At 35.5% G+C, this 24,998-nt stretch overlaps 1 protein-coding gene across 1 annotated transcript in view; it reads right to left on the reverse strand.

Annotated features, from left to right (window-relative positions):
• Positions 1–24,998, reverse strand: part of SLC9C1 (solute carrier family 9 member C1) — a 138,858-nt gene that overhangs the window by 66,185 nt on the left and 47,675 nt on the right. The window contains exons 6-11 of the mRNA XM_060098810.1: positions 20,857–21,022; positions 17,930–18,058; positions 12,614–12,775; positions 9,381–9,480; positions 4,759–4,902; positions 2,980–3,154 (exon numbers count right to left, since the gene is read on the reverse strand). Coding sequence (XP_059954793.1) covers positions 2,980–3,154; positions 4,759–4,902; positions 9,381–9,480; positions 12,614–12,775; positions 17,930–18,058; positions 20,857–21,022 — 876 coding nt within the window. The remainder of the gene's footprint in view (positions 1–2,979; positions 3,155–4,758; positions 4,903–9,380; positions 9,481–12,613; positions 12,776–17,929; positions 18,059–20,856; positions 21,023–24,998) is intronic.

A 24,998-nucleotide genomic window follows, 5' to 3' on the forward strand; every position in this document is an offset into this window, starting at 1 on the left:
ATTTTTTTAAGTAACTGCCCAATTCTTTTTCAGAGTGACTCTACTATTTGATATTCCTACTAGTAATGTATGAGTGGTCCAGCTTCTTTGCATCTTCACCAACATTTAGTTTCATCACCGTATATCATTTTAGCCCTTCTAATAGAGAGATATCTTTTTGTGGTCTCAACTTGCATGTCCTTAGTGGCTAATGAAGCTGACCATTTTTTATGTTTATTTGTCATCTGTATATCCTCTTCTGTGGAATGTCTCTTCCTGTATTCTGCCCATTGGACTGTTAAAAGTTTTTAATTTTGATGAAGTATAATTTCTTCTTTTTTTTTCTTTTATGGATTATGCTTTTGCTGTCTTGCCTTATGCTAGGTCCCAAAGATTTTATTCCAAATTTAAAAAGTTTTCTAGTTTTACATTTCGTGTTTAATTCTGTGACCCACTATGAATTAATTTTTGTAAAAGATGTGAGACTTAGAGTCAATGTTCTTTTTTTTTTGCCTATGAATGACCTATTCTTCAGCACCATTTGTAAGACATCCTCTATTGAATTGCTTTTGCACCTTTATCAAAAAATAGTTGGGGATGTTTGTGTGGATCTATTTCTGGGTTCTCTGTTCTGTTCCACGTGTCTCTCTCTCTCTGACAATACTATCTAATCTCCATGACTATAACTATAATAATGCCTTAAAATTGGGTATACTGATTTTTCCAATTTTTTCTTCTCTTTCAAAATTGTTTTTGTTATTTTAGTTCCTTTCTTTTTTATTTCTTGAATGATTGTATGTGGAATTGTATCTTTAATTTTCATTTCTTTGTATCAATTGGTAGTATATAGAAATACTTGATTTTTTATACTTATCTTGTATCCTGAGACCATGCTGAACTCACTTATTTGTTCTAGTAGGGCTTTTTGTTCTCTTCTTTTTGAAGACCCTTGGAATTTTCTATATAGATAATCATATTATCTGCAAATAAGGATAGTTTATTTTTCCCTTTTCAATATTCATGTGTTTTTTTTCCTTTATTTTATTTTATTTATTTTTTGTCTTATGGAGCAAGCTAGAACTTCCATCATGATGTTTAATAAAAAGAGTAAGAATAAACATTCTTAGATTTTTCCCAATTATAGGGTGAAAATGTCTTTCACTATTTATTATAATGCCACCTGTAAATTTTTTTGTAGCTGTTCTTTACCAACATTAGGAAATTCCCTTCTATTTCTATTTTTTGAAAGATTTTGTCATAAATGGATATTGATTTTTGTTAAATGCTTTTTCTGTATCAGTTGATATGATTCTATAAATGTCAATTAGATCCTGTTGGTTGATGGTGTTGCTTAGTTTTTCCATATCCTTGCTGATTTTTTATCTAGTTCTACACTTTGTTGAACAAATTATAAAAAGGAGTGTTAAAGTCTCCAAATATAGTTTGTCTATTTTTCCTCTTAGTTCTCAGTTTTTGCTTCACATATTTTTATGTACTTGTTTGGAACATATTCAGTTCAGTCATTGAACTTGTGAGTAGTAGAGACAGGATTAAGTTAAAACTTTAAGCTTTCATTGTAGTGCCTCTTTGTATTAATAAATTAGCTGTAAGATTCAACTAAATTAAATTAAGTAAGGAGTGCTACTTTCTTCTCAACTAGTTAACTACTACTGAGACATCTCTCAAACGATTTTATTTACCAAAGTTTTATTTGAAAGCAAGTCTATATGGCAACATCATCATCATCAACATCATCATCATAGCTCAGATTTATTGTACATTTACTATATGCTAAACAATGTGTTAAGCATTTTAGGTATATTTTCAATTTATCATAATAACCCTTTGAGACATTGGAGATAGTGAGATAGCCAGATAGACCTGGCTCATACAAGTTTGTGAGAGCTGATCAATAAATTTTCAGGAAGTTTATGAGCAGATTGATATTCCTGTTGGTGCCAGTGATTACACAACAGAAACTGGCAAACACTACAGCTTAGGGTCTTCCTCTCTCTGAGAAAGTTACTTGTTAAATATTTATTAGCAAACCATTGGTATTATTACTAAATCTGTTTTGGAGTGAGGAAACTGACACTTTGGATGAAGTGGTGGGAATTAAATAACTTGTGGATGGTCACACAGTAAATAGCAACCAATTAAAAATTTCGGAACCCATATCCATGTGCAACGTACACCATTATACTGGTCAGGATGTATGATGATGATGCTGATTTTTATTCAGGCAGGTGGAGATAAGTTAAAAAGAAGGAGGAGGTCATGTAATATTAGATACTTTGGTTTAGAAAGCAGTGTTTGAATATTTAGTTTTCTAATGTTTGGAGTATACATAATAATGGCCTTTGCACTGTTCCCTTTACTCTTGGAATTTATGTAAAAAAAAAAAAAAAAGCCACGATGGAAGTATTAGATGTGTTGTGATGTTTGCATAGAAAATTTCTTAAAGAGCTCCTTGAAATTATCTTATTTTGAGATGAGGTAGAGGGAGAGTCATACCCATTATATTCTGTTAGGCAGAGTTTGGGGGTTCTATCTTAGAGATAACTTCCGTTAATAAACAAAATGTTTTGGTTCCTAGCATTACTAAATGTGGCCTCATAAAGTTACAGAAGGCAATAGAGCCAATTATAAGTAGGTTTCTGCTTTTCTTGAGTAGGTGTTAGAAGTAAATAAAAATAGAAACATTTATTAAGTGCATACTCTGTATCAGGTAATATTTTAAATGACTTATAAGTTTTAATTCCCTTAACTTGTACAATAAACCTATCTTTTAGGAGTATGATGAAGGGATTTAGGAATCCTTAAGCTAGAATGGAGAAGAGGAAAGTTGCCAGTTGTTTTTCCCCTCCCCAGTTTTACCATCATAGCTAAATCACTCCCACATTCCAAGTGGGGTTGAGCGATCTCATTACAAAAGCATATTTTAGTACACAGAAACAGTTTTCATAAAATATTCTAATAAAAAACCACATCTTTCTTTACTTGAGATTTCTCCCTCTCAGATCCAAGAGAATATTCAGAGTAGGCAAGTAGAAGAGCCATGTTTATATTAGGAGTCCCTTTCATTTCACTCCAGACCATAATGAATGCCCAGCGCCAGCTGAAACCATGACCAAGTCGAGACAAAAGAGGGCTCAATAATAGAAAGACCAGAAGTCTAAAAGACAAAACAGATTTTAAAAAGTTATTTTTGTCATAGAAATTTCTTTCCATCCCATTCTATGCTATTCCAATCTATTCCCTGTGGAACTCAACTCTCAGACAAATGAACCATCTTTCACACTCTGTTTGTATAGCACAAAAGGAAGGCAGAAGGGCATTCCATACCAAGAGAATGGTATTATTCTTTTTCTTTCTTTCTCTTAGGAAAGTAGTAGAGTAATTCCACATCACCTTTGAGTGGTGCTTCTCCAGGTGGAAAAGAAAGTGTTAGAGATATTTTGTAGATATACTCTATTCTAGATCTCAAAAACAAATAAAAGCAAATCGAATAAATACGAGAGAAAATAATGTCATCTCTTTCTTTTTCTTAGTAGATTTTAATCTTATTGAATCTGCCCAGTATCAGTTAATTCATTTCTATTTCTTCTTTTAGTCACAGATCATTCTTATATTTTACACTAACTGTATCAGATAATTTGGGGCGAATTTCCATTTACTTGGCACTGGCTGACTTGATGTTGAGTCCCAACTAATCTTCCTAGATGGAAGTAGAATGTTAACAATTTCGGTGATGGAGATTAAAGAATTGTTATGGTGGTTTTCCTCTTCTATGTCATCTCCTTTTCAGTTACATAAGCAGACTGCTTATGTAACACTGGAAAGGGGGCTACAAAAATTATTTAGGCAAAAAAAGACATTTACAAGGAGGACTTCCATATGATTTTTATTTATTTATTTATTAGACGTGATCATTTAATTTATTTTTAATTTTTTTGAATCAAAGCTAGAAAAATGTTACCTAAAAGTAACAACATAACATCGCATAACATAACATGGCAGAATGCCAGAATTGTCAGAACACCGAACAGAGCAGATATCAAATAATAGTGAATAATAATTTAGGAGGAAAGAAGGTTATCTTTCTTTTTTAAATTTTTTTATTGGAGTAGAGTTGATTTACAATGCTGTATTAGTTTCAGGTGTATAGCAAAGTGAATCAGTTATACATATGCATACATCCACTCTTTTTTAGATTCTTTTCCCGTATAAGCCATTACAGAGCATTGAGTAGAGTTCCTTGTGCTATATAGTAGGTCCTTATTAGTTATCTATTTTATTCATAGTAGCATGTATATATCAATCCCAGTCTCCTAATTTGTCCCTCCCTGATTTTTAAAAAGCAATTTCCAGCTACACTTTATTAAGAGTAAGTTATTTGTTATATAATATTAAGCGAACAAAGCAAGATAACATTTTTATTTATGATAGGTGTTTAACTTCATGAAACCTCATAGAATAAAAAACAATAAAAAACACTGGAGGAAATATATGAAACGTTAGTAGTGGTTGCCTCTAAGTAGTAAGATTATGAGAAATTTTTTTATTTTTTCTAATTTTCAAAAATTTTACAACACGCTTGCATTGCTTTGAAATGTAGTTAAAAATTGAATAAAACACTGAGTGCTAATTTGCTGATGATTCCTTGGAAAGTTTGAGTGAATTTTTCATTCTAAGGAATGAAACATTTCTGTCATTTAAAGAATGTCTTCAGGCTTAGTCAATGTCTTATAAATAGAAATATTCAAATGACTTTCTTACCTGAAAACAATAAGTGTTAAGCAGATATTTAATGAATAATATATATCAGAAAATGATATATATAAATATGTATGTGCAGGAATTAGAAGTCCAGTGAAAGTGAACACCATAAGAAAAGCAACAAATGATAGACAATTCCAGAATCTGCATTTTTAGAAAAAAAATGTAAATATAGTTAATTAATCTAACATGTTCAATGCAAGACTTATCTATGTAAGGCATTGTGCTAGGCATTATAAAGAAAATAAAGATGAATAAGGCATTCACCAACACTCAAGGGGCTTATAATTTAACTGGGAAGAAAGGAGCACTAAGGTAAGTAAACAAATACTTCTAAAGCAATTTTAACCAGCTTACACTGAATGTAAATTAGTGTCTTTCTATTTGGGTTGACTTTGAAAGACATGTTAGGTTGTAGCTATGCTATTTGACAGAACTCATTCAGGCACTATGGTTCAAGTAGCTGGAAAATACTGATTGTGAAGTCCTTGTATCATTAGGAAGATCTAAAATTGTTTATTTTAAAAGGAAATACTGAACTACTAGTCTGATTTACATAGTGATAGAATTAAGCCTTTGCCCAAAATCTAGCTAGCACTTAGAATATGGGAATGAATCTTTTATTCACATGAATGCCCTTTGTAGATTCTCCTTTTGTGATTTCTGAGTCTGTACTTATTCAAGTACTCCAGAGCCCAGGAAAACTCTGCATCATTCCCAAAGCTCATGTTCTCATCAGCTGCAGGCAAAGCAGTTTGAAAAAGTACACTCAGACACGAGTATTTGTCATTTTTTGGTGTTGGGACCATAGCTATTTAAAACATCTTGTTATCTTTCTGTATATTTCATGTCTTTAATGTTGACATTATATGTATAGCAAAATAAATGGAAAAGATTAAAAGGGCACATGAACACCATTTTATGAGAGGAAAAAGAGCTTGGTTTTACCCATATGCTGCCAGACTCTGTCCCTGAAACACAAATACCTAGGCATTACCAGAGAAAATTTCAATATGAAACACTGTGGGAAAATGCCTCCAAATATCAAAAATCTCAGTCTTGTTGAGATTAGCACAAAATGTAATCAAATCAATTAAGCGACATGTATTGAAGAGTTATCAAGACTCTTTCATATATGGTAGAAATTAACGGGAGAAATCTTATGAGGAGGAAACCAGATTCTGTAAGGAATCAATGCCCACCAAATTCAGAGTGGATATGAGTTGAATAACCAAGCTCCAAATCCATCTAATAGACGTGCGCATGTATGTGTTTGTGTGCATGTGTGCAATCAGTTAGGCACACAGAAAAAAGCCTCTGAATTTTTTTTTTAAAGTCTGTTTCCTGGGCCTCCCTGGTGGCGCAGTGGTTGAGAGTCCGCCTGCCGATGCGGGGGATGCGGGTTCGTGCCCCGATCTGGGAGGATCCCATGTGCCGCGGAGCGGCTGGGCCCATGGGCCGTGGCCGCTGGGCCTGCGCGTCCGGAGCCTGTGCTCCGCAACGGGAGAGGCCACAACAGTGAGAGGCCCGCATACCGCAAAAAGGAAAAAAAAAAAAAAAAAAAAAAAAAAAGTCTGTTTCCTTTATTTGGTGTTCATGAGTTATCCTAACAAATCTAGACCTTTTACGGGAGCAAAGGGTCACAACCCTTTCTGTATATAAGTATCATCTGGGAAGAGTTTTTGTTTGTTTGTTTGTTTGTTTGTTTGTTTTTTTGCGGTATGCGGGCCTCTCACTGTTGAGGCCTCTCCCGTTGCGGAGCACAGGCTCCGGACACGCAGGCTCAGTGGCCATGGCTCACGGGCCCAGCTGCTCCGCGGCATGTGGGATCCTCCCGGACCAGGGCACGAACCCGTGTCCCCTGCATCGGCAGGCGGACTCTCAACCACTGCGCCACCAGGGAAGCCCTGGGAAGAGTTTTTTAAAATCAGACATCCCATGCTCTCACCCTCATAGCTTTTGATACTATAGATCTAGGCATCTGTGTCATTTTTATGTCTCAACGTTGCACAGCCCTTAGCTTAAAGGAATGATAAAACCTTATGGCCTGGACATTTTAGGGCCATCAGTTTGTCAAGAATAAAAGATTATACAGGTTGGCACTTCCCTGGTGGCACAGTGGTTAAGAATCCACCTGCCAATGCAGAGGACATGGGTTCGATCCCTGGTCCGGGAAGATCCCACATGCTGCGGAGCAACTAAGCCCGAGCGCCACAACTGAGCCTGCACTCAAGAGTCTGTGAGCCACAACTACGGAGCCCGAGTGTCACAACTACTGAAGCCCATGCACCTATAACCTGTTCTCAGCAACAAGAGAAGCCACTGCAATGAGAAGCCCTTGCATTGCAACAAAGAGTATCTCCCACTCGCGGCAACTAGAGAAAGCCCGCACACGGCAACGAAGACCCAATGCAACCAAAAATAAATAAAATTTAAATAAAATTTAAAAAATAAAAATAAACCAAGTAGTACTATATGACTTAAAAAAATTATATGGGTTGACAAGGAAGTATCTCTTATTTGGGGAATTTCTTTCTAACACGGTGATGTATGAATAGAAGCATGAAATAGAAGCATGAAATTAGCAGCTACTTATGCCAATATGTAAAGGAAGCACATTTCAAGAGCAGAAGCACAAGAACACAAGCCCAAACAGGAAGCCTGTTTGGTATATTTGAGGAATAACAAGTGTGGCTAGAGCAGCGTGGGTGAGGGTGAGATTGGTAGAAATGAATCACAGAAGTAAGAGGGGGACAAACATATCATTTGTTTGCCACTGAAACAACTTTGACTTGTAGCCAAATGAGAAGTTATTAGATGGTTTTAAACAAAAGAAATGATCTGGGTAAGGAGGAAGTGAGGTGGGTGAGGGTCAGAAAACATCATAGGTTCAATGCGTTATATTCTCAGTGTGACAACAGAATTGTTAGAATTGGGATCCTAGGGGGTTAAGCTGAAAAGATGGGAGATGGTGTGCCTCTTCTCTTAGAGAGTAGCATGGACCTGCTGTAGACTCTTATAGGATCTACTAGGATTTACCATTATTATCTTAGATTTCTACTGTCTTGGAGAGTAGGAGCTGGCACATATTATATTTTAGATAGTAAGATTCCTGAAATTGAGATTATGAAGTTATTATTTGTATGAGCATAAAGTGGGTGGCCGAAGCAGAGTGATAGATGGGCTCACAGGAGAGGAAGTCTTGGAATTGAAAGGTGAGGGAATGGTAGGATCAACTGTGTGAATATTGATTGATGCCACTAAGGATGGTGACAGCATGATGTTGGAGAGAGTCGCAGTGAGACAGGGGCCAAGATCTTCACAGAATGGAGAGTGTGACTCAGAGTTCTAGAGACAACTACAACCAAGAGGGTGGCTGATGGTATAATCTGATGGCGTGAGCTTCAAAACTGGGCTCCTCTGGGGAAGAATAAGAAAAACAATATAGAAATAACTGAGGTACAGAAAAATCACCCACCTCAACCCTAAGCTTACAGCACCAGGGATGCAGGTGAGAAAGACACTATAACCTTTAAGGAACATGAGGGAAATAATGTCTTCAGGGGAGATCCAGCTTTCAGTTACAGCAAGAATGAAGGGAGCCTTCAGAATCACTTCCCATAGATATAAATACATGCATAACATTTTAAATTCTTCCTACAGTGTGGCCCAATTAATGCTGCCTAGCTGCTAGTACAACTGGCTTCCATTGTAATTGACATGAAATTTTAGTGACATGCTCTCAAATCCTATAAAATCCTATACTTTTCAGCTTCTCTTCTGAACTCATTTCATCTTCTATAATGTTCTCCCAAAAGCCAAAAATTCATTGATTATGTTCAGGGCCTCTGTTAACACATATTAATATGTTGCCATTGTGTGATTTAGGCCAAGTTCCCATCCCATGTATTGGAACATTACAGAAAGTACCCTTCTTCAAGACTGACACAGATTCCACTCACCCCCTCAGCTGGGTGCCCTTGAGCAAGGCACAATTTGTACTCTTCTATTTTCTTTTTTAACACTTCCAATTGTATTTAAATGCCCCAGCTTAATCTTTTAATTGGCTTTGCATGGCCTCTCTTCACTGTCCTTAAAATATTGGTCTTCCATTCTAGTGGCAGTGCCAAACTGATCCATATTGGAGCCTGAGGCAAAAGGAACTATTAGTAATATTGATCTTTCTTTTAAAATTTTTTATTTTCACCATGGATTTTTTGTATTAATTTCAGTTTTAAAAGATTGCATTAAAATATTTACTTTGATTACTGAGTGTTTTGGCGCCCTCTTAAATTTTGTGCCTGAGATGAAGGCCTCAGTTGCCTTACCTTAATCCTAGCCCCTGTCTAGGGGATTAGACTGAACATTACTGAGTAATATGGTCAGAGACTTAAGGGAATTAGTGGTGAAACAGAGTCAACATGAACTCAAAGTGAGGTTACAAATTTTGCTTAAAGATGGAGGTTTAGAGGACACAGGCAACAGAGTTTTTAGAACGGGTTTTTAGTTAGCTAGTTTTCAAGTCAGTATCTTATTTTGACCATGTAGATGAGATGTAGTTACTATTACAATATTATAACTTCTAATGTATGAAACAAAGTGAAAATACGCTAGCCACTCACTCAAGCAGAAGTGCTTCAACTCCTGGTTTAAAACTTGTAGAATTTAAAAAAAGTCCCATAATGACGATGGTAAATATTCCAGACATTCCAAATAGCTTACCTATTTTTTTAAAGAAACAAATATAAAATATTAATTTAACATCAACAGTGGCACAGATTTTGCCAGAGATGAAAACATCAGATATCTGATAGTAGTGACTTCATATAGAGAGGCTACCCCACTTGGTTTCAACTGGATAATATCACAAATTATTATCACCACCCATTGTCCTTCTTCCTCCTCAGATTCATACCCAACTGTGAAGAAAAGTCTGTAATGAACATCCTTGCACTGCTTTGGCTTCTGATCATTGGCAACAATGTGGAGTTCACAAATCTCTTCATGTGCCCTAGTGAGGCTAGAGCACTCTCCACAGGTCTAATTTTTTCAGAGGGGCTCTGGATGAATTAAATAGAAGTGAGCTGGTGAGCTCTCTATGGACTAGCCCACTTCACATACTTTTTCTTAGAAGACAATAGGAGATAGAAATGGTTTGATATTGTGACAAGACTAAGGGAGTGGAGCCAATAGAAACCCAATATGGATCTACTTCCCCAGTTTAATTTTGGTTTGGTGAATTTACTGTCAGGGACTGAAAAGTGTACAAAACTATGGAATATTCTTTAACATTCTCTTAGCTTTCATGAGCTAGAGGGAAAAATAATTTTGAAAGTACCTTATGAAAGTGATATATTATCACTTTGAAAAATTCAAATAATATGGTACAGTATAGAGATTATATTTTTTAGAAAAAAGGAATACCCATAATTCCACTGCCAGGGCTTCAGGTATAGTTTTAAAGAACATTTTGATTGGAATTTCTATTGAAGAGAGGACTATATTTGCCCAGAAAAAATCATAAGATAAGCTACTTGAAAGTACAGAATGAGACACCCAGAAGGCAACTCCAAGCATTAAAGGCTACTTGCTGAATTTCTATACTGGAGACAAGTGGTAAAAATTAAGTGGGAAACATGGAAGAGTGAGGAGATAGGGGTAGCTGTTAGATCTCATAGAGTTGTGAACTACACAACGTAATTTTCCTTGTGAGCTCTCCTTGTCCCCATCTTCACTAGAGTTTACTAAGAAGAAGAAATTGCTATATATTTATGAGGAGGCAGCAGAGATTATGATGAAGAAAACTCCAGAAATTTTCAGAAATTATGAGGAGATATCTTTGGGTTTTCATAGACTATAGAACTGGAAGCCTAAGATAATTGGATCAAGATCTTAGAGAGGAGTGGAGTACCCTGTGAACACTCACAGAGGCTTGCTTCTAACATACATATACACAGTCACACATTAAAAAAACTACCGAGGGATTATACAGCAATACAGTTCTGTAATGGGCTTATTTTTTTTCTCTTAATGTTTAGCAGACATTGTTCTAGTTAACAAGTACAAATTAAAATTTTGTTGTTGTTGTTCTTTTGGCCATTTATTTAAACAAGAGGAAAACAGACACATGCTAAAGCATATGAAGAGCACAAAAGAGCATACAGTGATATGTTAGCAGCTCCATACTATAGGTAACTGGTATCAAGTTTTTCTTCTTTCTTTCCAGAAATGTTTTGTGCAAATACACATATGTATTTTTTTTTCATTTGAAGTTATTTTATTATGATGAACAGATATTTGGACAATTTAAAACTCCACTTCCTATACAAACAACTCCAATAATTCCTCAGTTTAGCATGTAAATACATATTTAAACAATTTAAAAACACATTGACGGGCTTCCCTGGTGGCGCAGTGGTTGAGAGTCCGCCTGCTGATGCAGGAGACACGGGTTCGTGCCCCAGTCTGGGAAGATCCCACATGCCGCGGAGCGGCTGGGCCCGTGGGCCGCGGGCGCTGGGCCTGCGCGTCTGGAGCCTGTACTCCGCAATGGGAGAGACCACAGAGGTGAGAGGCCCGTGTACCGGAAAAAAAAAAAAAAAACACATTGACTACATAATTTTTCTTTGTTACTGCTCAAAAGAAAGGACTTTTTTTTGTGCCTAAAGTTTTAATTTTTTTTTTACATCTTTATTGGAGTATAATTGCTTTACAATGGTGTGTTAGTTTCTGCTTTATAACAAACTGAATCAGCTACACGTATACTTATATCCTCATATCTCCTCCCTCTTGAGTCTCCCCCTCCCACCCCCCCATCGCACCCCTCTAGGTGGTCACAAAGCAGAGCTTATCTCCCTGTGCTAGGCAGCTGCTTCCCACTAGCTATCTATTTTACATTTGGTAGTATATATAAGTCCATGCACTCTCTCACTTCGTCCCAGCTTCCCCTTCCCCTTCCCCATGTCCTCAAGTCCATTCTCTACGTCTGTGTCTAATCAGGGATATGAGGCTAGGCAACACTCTTATTCCTAAATGTAATGGAAAGACATAGTGTAATTTGGGAAGTAGGTATTATCACACATGCCAACTCCAAATCATTTGTGTAGCTGTCTAAAGGGCTGGGTTAAAAGTGATTCTGAGGCTCTGTCAGGGAACAGTGATATGGCTAATTATCATTGCCTGCCATACTTCTGTGAGAAGGGAGTTGTGGTAAATGGATTAGTAATGTTGATAGAGTTTCTAATGTTTAGCCTTCCTTGATCTGTAACTTCTATTTTTACTTCCTTTTTGATTGAAGAGTTACCAAGAAAAGTTTTTTTTAATTTCAGGCAGTTAGAATGTTTATTTTTAAAGACTCTCCTTTTGTAGGTAGCATTTAATTGCATTGTAGTTGAACAATGTTTGAAATTTTATTGTAATGTTCTTCTAGTCTAGTTTATTTCTGTTAATGTCTATAGGTATATATAAAGGATAAGCACTCTGTTTTGGAAGATAAAACTCTTTATATATCTTGTGAGCCAAGCATTTGAGTTTTTATTTAAATCTTTTTATAGCCATAGTCATTTTTTTGTCAGTTGGTTATGAAATTATCTAAGAAAGGCATATTAAAGTATCTCATTGTAATTATGATTTTGTCAAATTTCTCTTGTCTTTTATAATTGTCTTTATATATCTTGGTACATTGTTTCCCATTGTATACATATTAATATTTTTAATCTCCTTTGATACATTATTTTCAAAAATATTCCTTCTAGATCAGTTGGTTTTTTTTTTCTTTTTTGGCCTAAATATTTCCCACATCTTTATTTTCAATTTTTCTACATCATTTAATTTTAGGCATAGCCCTCTTACTTACAAATATAAAAGATGAGGTACAGAATTGAAATGCTGAGACTTATATGATTCATGTCATCTCCAAAAACAGTAGACATCCACAATTGTACCAGTTTTGAAGTTAGAATTCCAAACAAGAGACTTGCTATACAATATGACCAAATTTTATCCATGATACTATAGGCTGTAAGAAAGGGGAGTAAACAGAAAATAATTAATAGAACTTACTTGCTCTTAATTTTAAGTGATAATCTGGGTCAACTTTTCTTTTTGTCATTATCTTTAAAAATAGCTCATAGTGTTTGGGGTAGATGTAGGGTATTTTCTTATTCCTAAATTGAAAGAGTTTCTTTTCAAATGTTAAAAGTCAGATGCAAATTTGTAAAATTTGATCAGTTTAGTTTAAGAGCATTTTTCAGTCCCCATTAGGGAATATATATTTATTCAGTGCCAAAATTGTAATACATTTTGGAAAAACAGTAATAAACAAGAAGTAGAAAGTCTCTAAACCCATGGAACTTATTTTCCAGGTCTAACATAATACCCACAAAGAAATACAAAAAAAGGAATGCCTCTGAGTCCCAGCTGAGTGAATTTCCTGTATTGTCTTGGCCTGCCAAACCGATCCAATTGGTTCCTTATTGTTGGGTGTTTCATTTTTTCCAGTTTTTTCCCTGATAAGCAATGCTGCAGTGTATACTTCTGTACATAATTATTTTGTAATTCTCTGATTACTTCCTTATGCCCCAGAAGTGGAATTACTACACTAAAGGATAGTTGATCCTTTATTGATATTATTATATCTTGCCAAATTCCTTTCTACAGTCGTTATGATGCCCTTCCCAGGAAAACAGAAAACCTAAGCCCTTGATAGCCTTGAGTGCTGGAATCAGGCATTTTCAGTGGGTGAGGAAGTCCTTCCCACCTTTACAGGGTGAGGAACAGAGGAGCAAAGTTTGAATTACAGATGAGAGTGGGTCTTGGGGTCAGGAAAGCCTGAAGGGTCAACTTCAACAGAATATGTGAAGAGCAAGAACAAAATCGAAACTAAGAATGGCCAACAGAAAACAGCAACAGCAACCACATCAAAAAACAAGGCTAAATTTGGGGAAGTAAATACTAGAACTATGCTCTGAGATAGTAAAATGAAGGAGAAAATCCATTTATGAATCCTTAATCATGTCCACTGGTGGAAAGGGCACTGTTAAGAGTACTGAGGCTATTTAGATTCCTTCTCTACCTAGTCTCATTCCTATGGCTGAAAGGGAGCCATGGTTTCTAGATATGCCAAGCAGAAAGATTTAACATCCGTAGGGATAGTGTGAACTTGGGAGGAGAATTTCATGAATGACCCTCTAAGTCACATCCATTCTAGGTATGGAGTTGACCATGATGATAATTTTGGGAATCCAGCACCTCCTGTAGATGAAACATAGGCTGGAGGCCTACTCTTGTTTCAGAAGGATGCAGGGAACTGGAGTTAAAAGACCCAGTTTAAAAGTTGCTTTCCCCTTTAAGAAAGAAATATAGCTCTTAATGAGTACAATATGTGTTGAATGGATTTATTAGGTCAGGAAAAGCCTCAAAGCAAATCCATTATTTCTTACAATGTTCTTAAACTTCTAATATACAAATAGGAAAAGGTAAGAACCTCTGAGTGCAAAAACTTCTTGGTTTTCCCTATTATGAAATATGCATTCACTTCAAAGATAGAGCAATACTGTTTAAATAATTACATGTTATAAAATAATGATTACTACAAAAATTACTGTTTCACAGTTGTGTTAACTGATATAAATGAAATACCAGTAAAACTTAACAAGAAACTTTCTTAAGGGAAATTCTTCTATTAAAAATTCAGAGAAAGTCCTGATGTCGAAGAAAATAAGTTCAGTCTTCTCTTCTTCCTACAGCAGACATTTGTAATAAAATGTTGTTACTATTATCATTTTAACAGTGATTACTTAAAAGTTTTTACTCCTCTGAAATCTAATCAAAACCAAAATTCTATACCATTGATTATAGTCAAAATTTTGAGGCAAGCTCCACAAAAGCAAGGACTATTATGTTCATGGCTGAATCAACAGGGCCTAGAATAGGAGCTATCACATAGTACATATCAACAAATAACTGTTGGATTAATGAATGAATTAACTTCTACATCAGTACTTTTCTTTTTACTTTTTTCTTTCTTTTTTTTTTTTTGCTTCTCAGTGAATATCAAGAAAGTTCTTTTGATTAGATTGTAGATGTTGCCTCTGATAAAGTTCCCTGAAATTCTGTGAGCAGTATGTACTATCTTAAATGGGACCTAGTAGAATACTAGATCAGGTATAGGGGCTGGGCTTGGATCCTTCTGACCAGCATGTATGACTACATTTTACATTTTTCAGTTTTCCCCAAGGGTGGCTCTTGAGTTTTTAAGATGCTTCTGAATATAAACAATTCTTTTTTGTTCACCTTATTCATCTTCAGGAATGCCTTATCTGCAGCAAGTTTTATGGTAAAAACTCTCTAAGTGCTGTATGGTGTCACCTTGTTTTGCACTCTGGATTTTGGAAAAGGTTGTATGTAGATAGTTGGTTTGGTTTTCTTATACACCACAGATGGCATATATGAAGCATTTAAAGAGGATGTACCTTCCTGTGCTAAACTGGGGTTCCAGTTGTTGTTCCAAGCTGCCATGGCCTGGGTAAAATAATTGGATACATAACAATGCTGAAAGCAAGTGCTTCTTATGCACAGGTAGGGTAATTAATTGTCCACCTCCTGAACCAGCTCCCTAGAGGAAGACATCAGAGGGGTGATTCTTTTTGGAAAAAGAATAGTCAGTAATCAAAACAGTATGGTATACCAGTACCATACTGTTTTGATTACTGTAGCTTTGTAGTATAGTCTGAGGTCAGGGAGCCTGATTCTTCTAGCTCTGTTTTTCTTTCTCAAGTTTGCTTTCGAGGTCTTTTGTGTTTCCATACAAATTAAAATTTTTTTTATTCTAGTTCTGTGAAAAATGCCATTGGTAATTTGATAGGAATTGCCTTGACTCTGTAGATTGCCTTGGGTAGTATAGTCATTTTGTCAACATTGATTCTTCCAATCCAATAACATGTATATCTTTCCATCTGTTTGTGTCATCTTTGATTTCTTTCATCAGCGTCTTACAGTTTTCAGAGCACAGGTCTTTTGTCACCTTAGGTAGGTTTATTCCTAGGCATTTTATTTTTCCTGATGTGGTGGTAAATGGGACTGTTTCCTTAATTTCCCTTTTTGATCTTTCATTGTTAGTGTATAGAAATTCAACAGATTTCTGTGTATTAGCTTTGTATCCTGCAACTTTACCAAATTCGTTGATGAGCTCTAGTAGTTTTATGGTAGTGTCTTTAGGATTTTCTGTGTATAGTATCATGCCATCTGCAAACAGTGACAGTTTTACTTCTTCTTTTCCAATTTGGATCCCTTTTAATTCTTTTTTTTCCTCTGATTTCTGTGGCTAGGGCTTCCAAAACCATGATGAATAAAAGTGGGGAGAGCAGACATCCTTGTCTTGTTCCTGATCACAGAGGAAATGCTTTCAGTTTTTCACTATTGAATGTGATGTTAGCTGTGTGTTTGTCATATATGGCCTTTATTATGTTGAGGTAGGTTCCCACTACACTCACTTTCTGGAAAGATTTTATTATAAATGGATGTTGAGTTTTATCAAAAGCTTTTTCTACATCTATTGAGATGATCATATGGTTTTTATTCTTCAATTTGTTAATGTGGTGTATCACATAGATTGATTTGCAGATACTGAAAAATCCTTGCATCCCTGGAATAAATCCCACTTGATCATGGTGTATGATCCTTTTAATGTATTGCTGGATTTGGATTGCTAATGTTTTGCCGAGGATTTTTGCATCTACGTTCATCAGTGATATTGGCCTGTAATTTTTTTTTTTTTTTGGTATCTTTGTCTGGTTTTGGTATGAGAGTGATGGTGACCTCATAGAATGAGTTTGGAAGTGTTCTTGCCTCTGCAATTTTTTGGAATCGTTTCAGAAGAATAGGTATTAATTCTTCTCTAAATGTTTGGTAGAGGGCTTCCCTGGTGGCGCAGTGGTTGAGAGTCCGCCTGCCGATGCAGGGGACACGGGTTCGTGCCCCGATCCCGGAAGATCCCACATGCCGCGGAGCGGCTGGGCCCGCGAGCCATGGCCGCGGAGCCTGTGTGTCCGGAGCCTGTGCTCCGCAACGGGAGAGGCCACAGCAGTGAGAGGCCCGCATACAGCAAAAAAAAAAAAAAAAAAAAAAAAAAAAAAAAAAAAAAAAAATGTTTGGTAGAATTCACCTGTGAAGCCATCTGGTCCTGATCCTTTGTTTGTTGGGAGTTTTTGAAATCACAGATTCAATTTAAGTGCTTGTAATTAGTCTGTTCATATTTTCTATTTCTTCCTGGTTTGGTCTTGGGAGATTGTACCTTTCTAAAAAATTGTCCATTTCTTCTAGGTTGTCCATTTTAGTGTCGTACAGTTGCCTATAGTAGTCTCCTATGGTTCTTTGTATTTCTGTGGTGTTGGTTGTAACTTCTCCTTTTTCATTTCTAATTTTATTGAGACTACACTCTGAGAACCACTGAAAGCATGGGGAAGGGACATATAAGATGCTCATGGAAGTGCTGGTAACTGTATTTCTGGTCCTGAGTGATAATTACTTATCTGTATACTTTATAAATACTTTATAATCACTCATTATAGTGTGCATATATCATTTATTTCATACACACACATGCACACATACACATATGATAAAGGAAATAAAATACTTATTGTTCAGGGCTATCTGAATGTGGTAAATGAGCTTCCAGGCATATTACAATCTCTTTGCTTACAAGCACTGCACTCAGGCCTTATAGATGGTTTATAACTCACATTTCCTCCCTGAGCTGACAGCTTTCTATATTGCCTGCAGGGAGATAGTCCCAGGGCGAAGGGAAGGGAAGCCACCTCCTCTCGCCACTGGTGGATGCACTACCTGGCTTATCTTTTGAGTTCATCTTCAACACATAAAAAACAACATTCCTCATTCTTGTTATCAAGCATTATGGTTCAGCCTAAGCCTGTGGAATGTTGCTTCTATATGCATCCTCGTGAAAAGTCCCAACTCAGCCCCACAACAAAACTACAACAGATATTAAATAAGGGATGTGTGGTAGTGCTTTGTAAAGAGTAAATCATTATACTAATACGATTATGTTTGTATAAGCATAACTTATGGTAAGGTGTTACAAAATCCATGTCAACTTTCAGAAAATACAGGATTCTAATTTTAATAAATTAAGAAAAAAATAAGTCCTTACCTAAGGAATAGTTAATCTTTTTTTGCAAGCCAACATTAATATCCATAATACTAGTAAACACTATTAAAGACACTATAGAGGTCATCAGACTTTCTCCATTAATTAAATTGACGAGGCCTCTAGAAAGACCTGCAGAAGGAAAAATATTTTTTTAAGGTGGGAAAAACTTCATCAATGTTGAAGAATAAAATTTTATCAGCAATTAGATGGATATTCTTAGCTATGTATTTATATCACATACTTTTCCTACATACTTAAGTATACTTTAGTCATGTTTGTAAACTCCCTTCAAGGAAATTTCGTTATGTATCAACTACAAGTTAAGTCTAGATCACCATGATTAGTTAGCGAATTAATTGTGGTTGATTATAGTTTATGTAAGTAAGATACTCAACTAGAGCTCTCATTCCTTGTTTCAAAGCACAGATGAAAACATAAAATTTATTACTTTTAATTCTGAGACTTGGCTTATATAAATACATACATCATGCATTTAAGACAAGAAAAAAATGATGGTGGAGGAATAAAGTATATTTATAAACTAAGGCTTTATACCACAGTACCTAACCAAAGTATTAAGGCAATTGTCCTGATAATCACACTATAATTAGAAATTGTCTGACTTTCCCATACATCACTTCCAATGATTTTAGAAATCAAGCTCCATTAATAGAGAGCACCCTGATATAATCTACTTCCATCCTAATCCTCCTCTATTTATGATGATATTCTAAGTTTAGATATCCATCAATTATCATTTTTTCTTTGCTATTCAATGTGCCTGTAGGGGCAAAACTATAACTTTGAGTATCTTTAATGATTTTCAAAATGTCCATATAAAGGAAATATTATTAAGGAAATGGTAAAAGCCCTCCCTGTGAACCAACCACTCTATAGTTGTGATCACAATCTAATACAGTAAGTATGCTGTTGGAAGAGAAGAAAAGCCAAGGCAGTCTGTTCCTGTGGAAGTTCAATTGCCTTGATGGTCCAATTCTTCACCTCTCCCTGCATCCAGATGCTTTGCTGTAGGATGTTGCAGTTTCTCTCACCAAAGAGTTCTGTTTTTTTAAATTTAAAACAATTATTATTATTATTTTTTAATGAGACTTGATGAAAGCAGAGGCTTGAGGAAGATTTCTACTTCCTCTCTCTTGGATCCCTGCCACCACCATGGCAGCATTCCCTGGCTACCCTTCTGGAGGAATGTGAGAAATACATGGAAGAAAGGTGGATCTTCCTAGTTGAGGCCATCCTAGATCACTTAGTCTCCAGATGACCCTCCAGCTGACTGGAGATTCATTAGTGAGCCTAGCCACGATCAGTGGAGCCCAGCCCATGCCATCAGGGAGGGTGGGAGGGAAAGAGATGCAAGAGGGAAGAGATATGGGAACATATGTATATGTATAACCGATTCACTTTGTTATAAAGCAGAAACTAACACACCACTGTAAAGCAATTATACTCCAATAAAGATGTTAAAATATATATATATATATATATGTAATTGTAGTTTTAAGCCACTATGTTTTGGTGTTTTTTTTTAGTCAAAAACAAAGACAAAGACAAACCCTAACTGACACTGTTGTATAACTATTCCATTTTAGAAAATGGGGCTATAACAAAATGTGAGTATTTGGAAATAAATAACAGACAAGAAACATAAGAGAAGTCAGTGGACCCTAAAAAGCTCAAGACAATGTGAATGTATTCATGTACTCCAGACATTGGCCTGGGCAGATTTTATTTTTGAGAATAAAATAAAAAATATATAAAAGTCTTGCTTTGAAAACTCAGACAAAAACGTTGCCAAGAGAAAGATACTTTATTTAAAAAAAAAATTTAAAGATGCAAATTGAGGAGAAAAAAATTCCAAAAGTAATAGCAAGATGGCTAAAGTTTATGAGAACAACCTTGTAACTTAACCCAAAGAAATTATTTAAATTCAACAATGGTAAGCCAGGAAGTCAGTGGAATAAGTAACTAGATTCCAATTAAGAGGAGTATGGAATTCTCTCAGGTAGCATAGAACTCTTCCAAATCTTTTGAGTAGGAAAGGACCTGACATTGACAGAGTCTCATAGAAGCAGCGTTGCGGGACAGACAAATCTCCTTGTCTTAAAGATCTGGCTTTTCTTTATTCACATAGGTACAGTTGAGGTTTATGCACTACTCTGTTTCTACTTGCCTCAGAGAGCTCTTTCTTTTTCAGGTGGCCATAAAAAGTGTGTGTGTGTATGTGCATGTATATGCCATATTAAACTTATACTTTAATTCTACTTTAAAGCAAATGTTTTTGTTCTTATTACTAAAAAATAGCTGAGGGAATACAAATTAGGTAATTTTTTTTTTTGAATGAGGCTCTTGGATTTTTTTCTGGGTTACATTGACTTGGTATTTTATACTTTTAAATATAGATTTCTTTCTCCTAAAATAGTACACACTGTATCATTAATGATTTTATTGTTTTTGACTTTTTAGGCTTTTAGTCTTAATGGTGACAAACACTCCAAAGACTTTTTTTTCTTTTTTTTTTTTTTTTACAAATAACATTATCTTAACGACAGTGTTTTCAACAGAAAAGAGGTTTTGGTTAATAGAAATGTCACTGCAATGTACATGCAATATTGCAATTCCCCCAGAACTACTCTGTTGGCTCAAGGTAGATGCATGCATAAAGTCAAGGATTACAGATAATCCCCTGCCCTATTCCACAACTGAATGTAAGACTTAAAATACTAAGTAAGCCCATCACTGGCATTTCCTTCTGTTCTAATCATCACCACCTGAATCTCTATGCTCAATGCCCAATGTCCCAGCACACCACTTCACATAGTGAAAAGCTATAGTGAACAAAAGATCTTAAAACTAGACAGTTTAAGCATGGAATATATTTTAAATATAGGAAAAGAGAAAAATATACTTACCCAGGTCTTTTATAGCAGATGAAGTCAGCATAGGATCTGAACTCACAAGGATAGCTGAAAATAATAACCATGTGGTGGTTTTCAAAACTAATTTGTTCACAGATGCCAAATGCCAAAGAATTAAGGTATAATTAATCAAAAAGCCAGGAATTGTAATTAAAAGTATCTGCAAAGAAATTTTACAGATAGAAAAATCAGATAGCATTTGTATTCCATTTTTAAATGCAGATAATCAGGATACTGGAGATGTAGAATCACATTCAATCCATTAAAGGGAAATTTTAAATTATCTTATTTAACAACTATGTGATTGCAACTCTGGAAATAAGGAACAAATATTGCAATGAGATTCTTAGGACCTAAGAAATACCAGTTACAGGAAATACCATATTATAGTTAAAAAGGAACTTTTATACAATCTACTACATATAAAACAGATAAACAACAAGGTCCTACTCTAAAGCACAAGGAACTATATTCAATATCCTGTAATAAACCATAATGGAAAAAAAATGAACTTTTAATTTTCTTGATAAGGCCACTGAATATAGATGTATATGTGTGAAGGTATATACATACATACCATATATATATATATATATATATATATATATATATATATACACACACATTTAACAATGCATAAAAACTGAGATATAGCCTATTAACATAGAAAAAAGAACACAAATTTAGAAAGAAGTTACAAAAGAGGGGAAAAAAGAGAAAACAAAATAATAGAAGGAATATATAGAAAGGGCAGAGGACCAGAAAAATGATAGGAAGGGGCATTCTGTTATTCTAGGACTGGATCCTGGCCTTCTGCCTTCCCACCATTGCCTTTACTTTCTCTTATTCTACCTGTGGTGGTTATCTAGCAAGATTTTATTACCGGGCCTCCCTGGTGGCGCAGTGGTTGAGAGTCCGCCTGCCGATGCAGGGGATATGGGTTCGTGCCCCGGTCTGGGAGGATCCCATATGCCGCGGAGCGGCTGGGCCCGTGAGCCATGGCCGCTGGGTCTGCACATCCGGAGCCTGTGCTCCGCAACGGGAGAGGCCACAACAGTGAGAGGCCCGCATACCGCAAAAAGAAAAAAAAATAATAAAATAAAAAAAATTTTAAAAAAGATTTTATTACCAAATGTGCTTGGGAAAATGTGGTGATTGTGCCTTAAAGTACCTATGACAATTCACAACTACACCCTCATGTTCACTGTAACATTATTTACAATAACCAAAACATGGAAGCAAGCTAAATGTCCATTTATGGATGAATGGATTAGGAAAATGTGGTATCTATATAGAATATTATTCAGCCATAAGAAAAAGAAAGAAACTTTGCCATTTGCCACAATATGGGTGGATCTTGAGGGCATATACTAAGTGAAATAAGTCATACAGAGAAAGACAAATAACATATGATTTCACTTACTTACATGTGGAATCTAAAAAGACAAAAAACTAAATTCATAGATATGGAGAACAGAGGCGGGCAGTGGGGGTGGGTGGGGGATTGGAGGTGTGAAATGAGTAAAAGGGGTCAAAAGATACCAATTTCCAGTTATAAAACAAATAAAGCATAGGGATGCAATATACAGTATGGTGACTATAGTTAACAACAATAGTGTATTTCATATTCGAAATTTGCTAAGAGGGTAGGTCTTAAAAGTTCTTATCACAAGAAAGATGATTTGTAACTATGTGTGGTGATGGATGTTAACTAGGCTTATTTTGGTGATCATTCTGAAATATATACAAATATCAAATCATTATGTTGTACACCTGAAACTCATATAATGTTATATGTCAATTATATTTCAATTTTAAAATAAAATTTAAAAAAAATGGATAGCTAAGAATTTCATAATGATGTTGAAAAATGCTCTTACTGCCAATATAAAATTAAAAACAACAATATCATACATCCTTAATTATATCCTTAGAATTTCAATGAGTAAAATTAAAGACATGCATCATTTTGGGACTTTCCATAGAGATTACTAATATATCCTCCAAAAAGTTTTACCAACAAACACAGCCACCAGCAGTGTACTAATCATTCCCATTTAAAACAATTCTCCAGAGAAGTAAAATCAAATAAAATCCCCAGGTTCCTGTCTCAGCTTTTGCTACATCAAGAAAAATGAAAAAGTACAAGTTCTTACCCCCTTATTTATTACACATTTATTCACTACCTACTATGCAATGAGGCATTGCAATAGGCACTGGAGAAAGACATACCTAATGCAGTTAATGAAAAAGAGAATTCAGAAGAGCTAAAATATTAAAAGCTATCTTCCTTCTGATTATTTTAGTCTTTTGTTTGTACAGGGACATTCTTGCAGAGTTAGGGTCCAGTTGGGAAATAACTGGACTCTGACTCAGGAGGCCTGGGTGCTAGTCCTGAGTGATTTTGGTTAAGTCACTTAATCAGACATTTCTAACCCAATTTTAAAATTGACAGAACAATGACAGAGTGCTTATATGGCATTACGGAGGCCTGACACTATTGAGAGGGAGTCTTTGGTAGATAAAGCTTGATAACAGCATCAGAATGGTGAAAGAAAATCAAGGTCCCCTAGGTCATTTACCTCTAGGGTGGCTGAATTCCCAATTTAAGGTTTTGGTGGTCGAGGGAGTTGTATTTCTAACTCCTGTTCAAAGGAACAAATTAAAATGAGGCTTTGAGACAAGAGGATTGAGGGTCAGGATATCCAAATCTTTGTTCTTCCACCAAATAGCTGTTGATACCTCAATAAATCACATGGTATATTGTTTGCAAAAATGGCTGCAGTAATTCTGCTCCCTGAATCCACACAATTTTGTAGCTATCTTCCATACTGACTGAACAAGAGCAAACATGATGTAACTAGAGACTTAAAAAGCGAGGAGAGGGAAGTGTGGAGGGGCAATATAGGGGTAGAAGATTAAAAGATACAAACTATTATGCATAAAATAAGCTACAGTGATATATCATACAACACAGGGAATATAGCCAATATTTTATAATAACTATAAATGGAGTATAACTTTAACAAGTTGTGAATCACTATATTGTACACCAGTAACTTATAAAATGTTATACACCAACTATACTTCAATAAAAAATTTTTCTTAAAAAGCACTAGTAACTTCAAGTTTGCCCTCTCCTGCTGATGTTTGAGACTCTGAAATCACCATGTGAAGAAGCCTGGAATAATTGCCTGGATAATGAGATACATGTACAGTGACACTCATTGCCTATAGCCAATATTAACAGTACCAACCAAAAGACATATGAGCAGAGCCATCCAGCTAGCTCATCCTACCTCAGCTGACCCCCCAGTTGAACAGAGACTCAGGAGATGGCTTGACAGGGAACACTAGAACCAGCTCAAACTACTATTATATCTCTATTCTTTTCAATTTCATTTTTTTGTAATTTGTCTGAATTTCATTTGCCTGGACTCTGTTTCAAGTGTAAATTATTTTAATAGTTTTGATTCTAATGTATTTTAGGTAACAGCTTTATACTTACAAAACTGTATTGATTACTTTGAAAGAAATGCACATCCTGCTTATAATCTAGAGTATTTTTTCTCAAGGTCTTTCCTGGAGGGGTTCAAATATCACATGATTATAAAATAATCATAATAGTTTGTGAATTAGGATTATTGCTGTTTCTGTGAGTAGTCTTCTCTGTGTTGTTCTTTTACGTGTGGGTGTGGGAAATTTTAGGAGGTGGGTATTTGAAACACAACTTTTATCAGTAATTTCCTTTTACTGGACCTAATATATTTAATAATAGCTTTCTTATAGTATCTCAGAGTTAAAATCATAAGTGGCATTAAGTTCTGCCAGTCAGATTTTTTTGAGTTACATTTTTCCTCCATAATTTCTTTCTTGAGTCTTCAACATGCTAGACAATTGAAAAGATATAGTTTATTCACTAAAATATAGAGCTGAATTTACTTTTCCCACACTTTATACTTTTTCCTTGTTTTCTTTGTTTTATAATTTGGAGTAAAGTTTTAAAATTTTTGAATATAGAGGACAGTGGCAAAGACGGGGGCGGGGGGGATGCATAGAAAGACCTCGAGCTCACCTCCTCCCACTGGCACATCAAAATTACAACTATTTACAGAGTAGCTTTTGTTGAGAAAGAC

Source organism: Mesoplodon densirostris, chromosome 5 (assembly GCF_025265405.1).
Source record: "Mesoplodon densirostris isolate mMesDen1 chromosome 5, mMesDen1 primary haplotype, whole genome shotgun sequence".
NCBI lineage: Eukaryota > Metazoa > Chordata > Mammalia > Artiodactyla > Ziphiidae > Mesoplodon > Mesoplodon densirostris.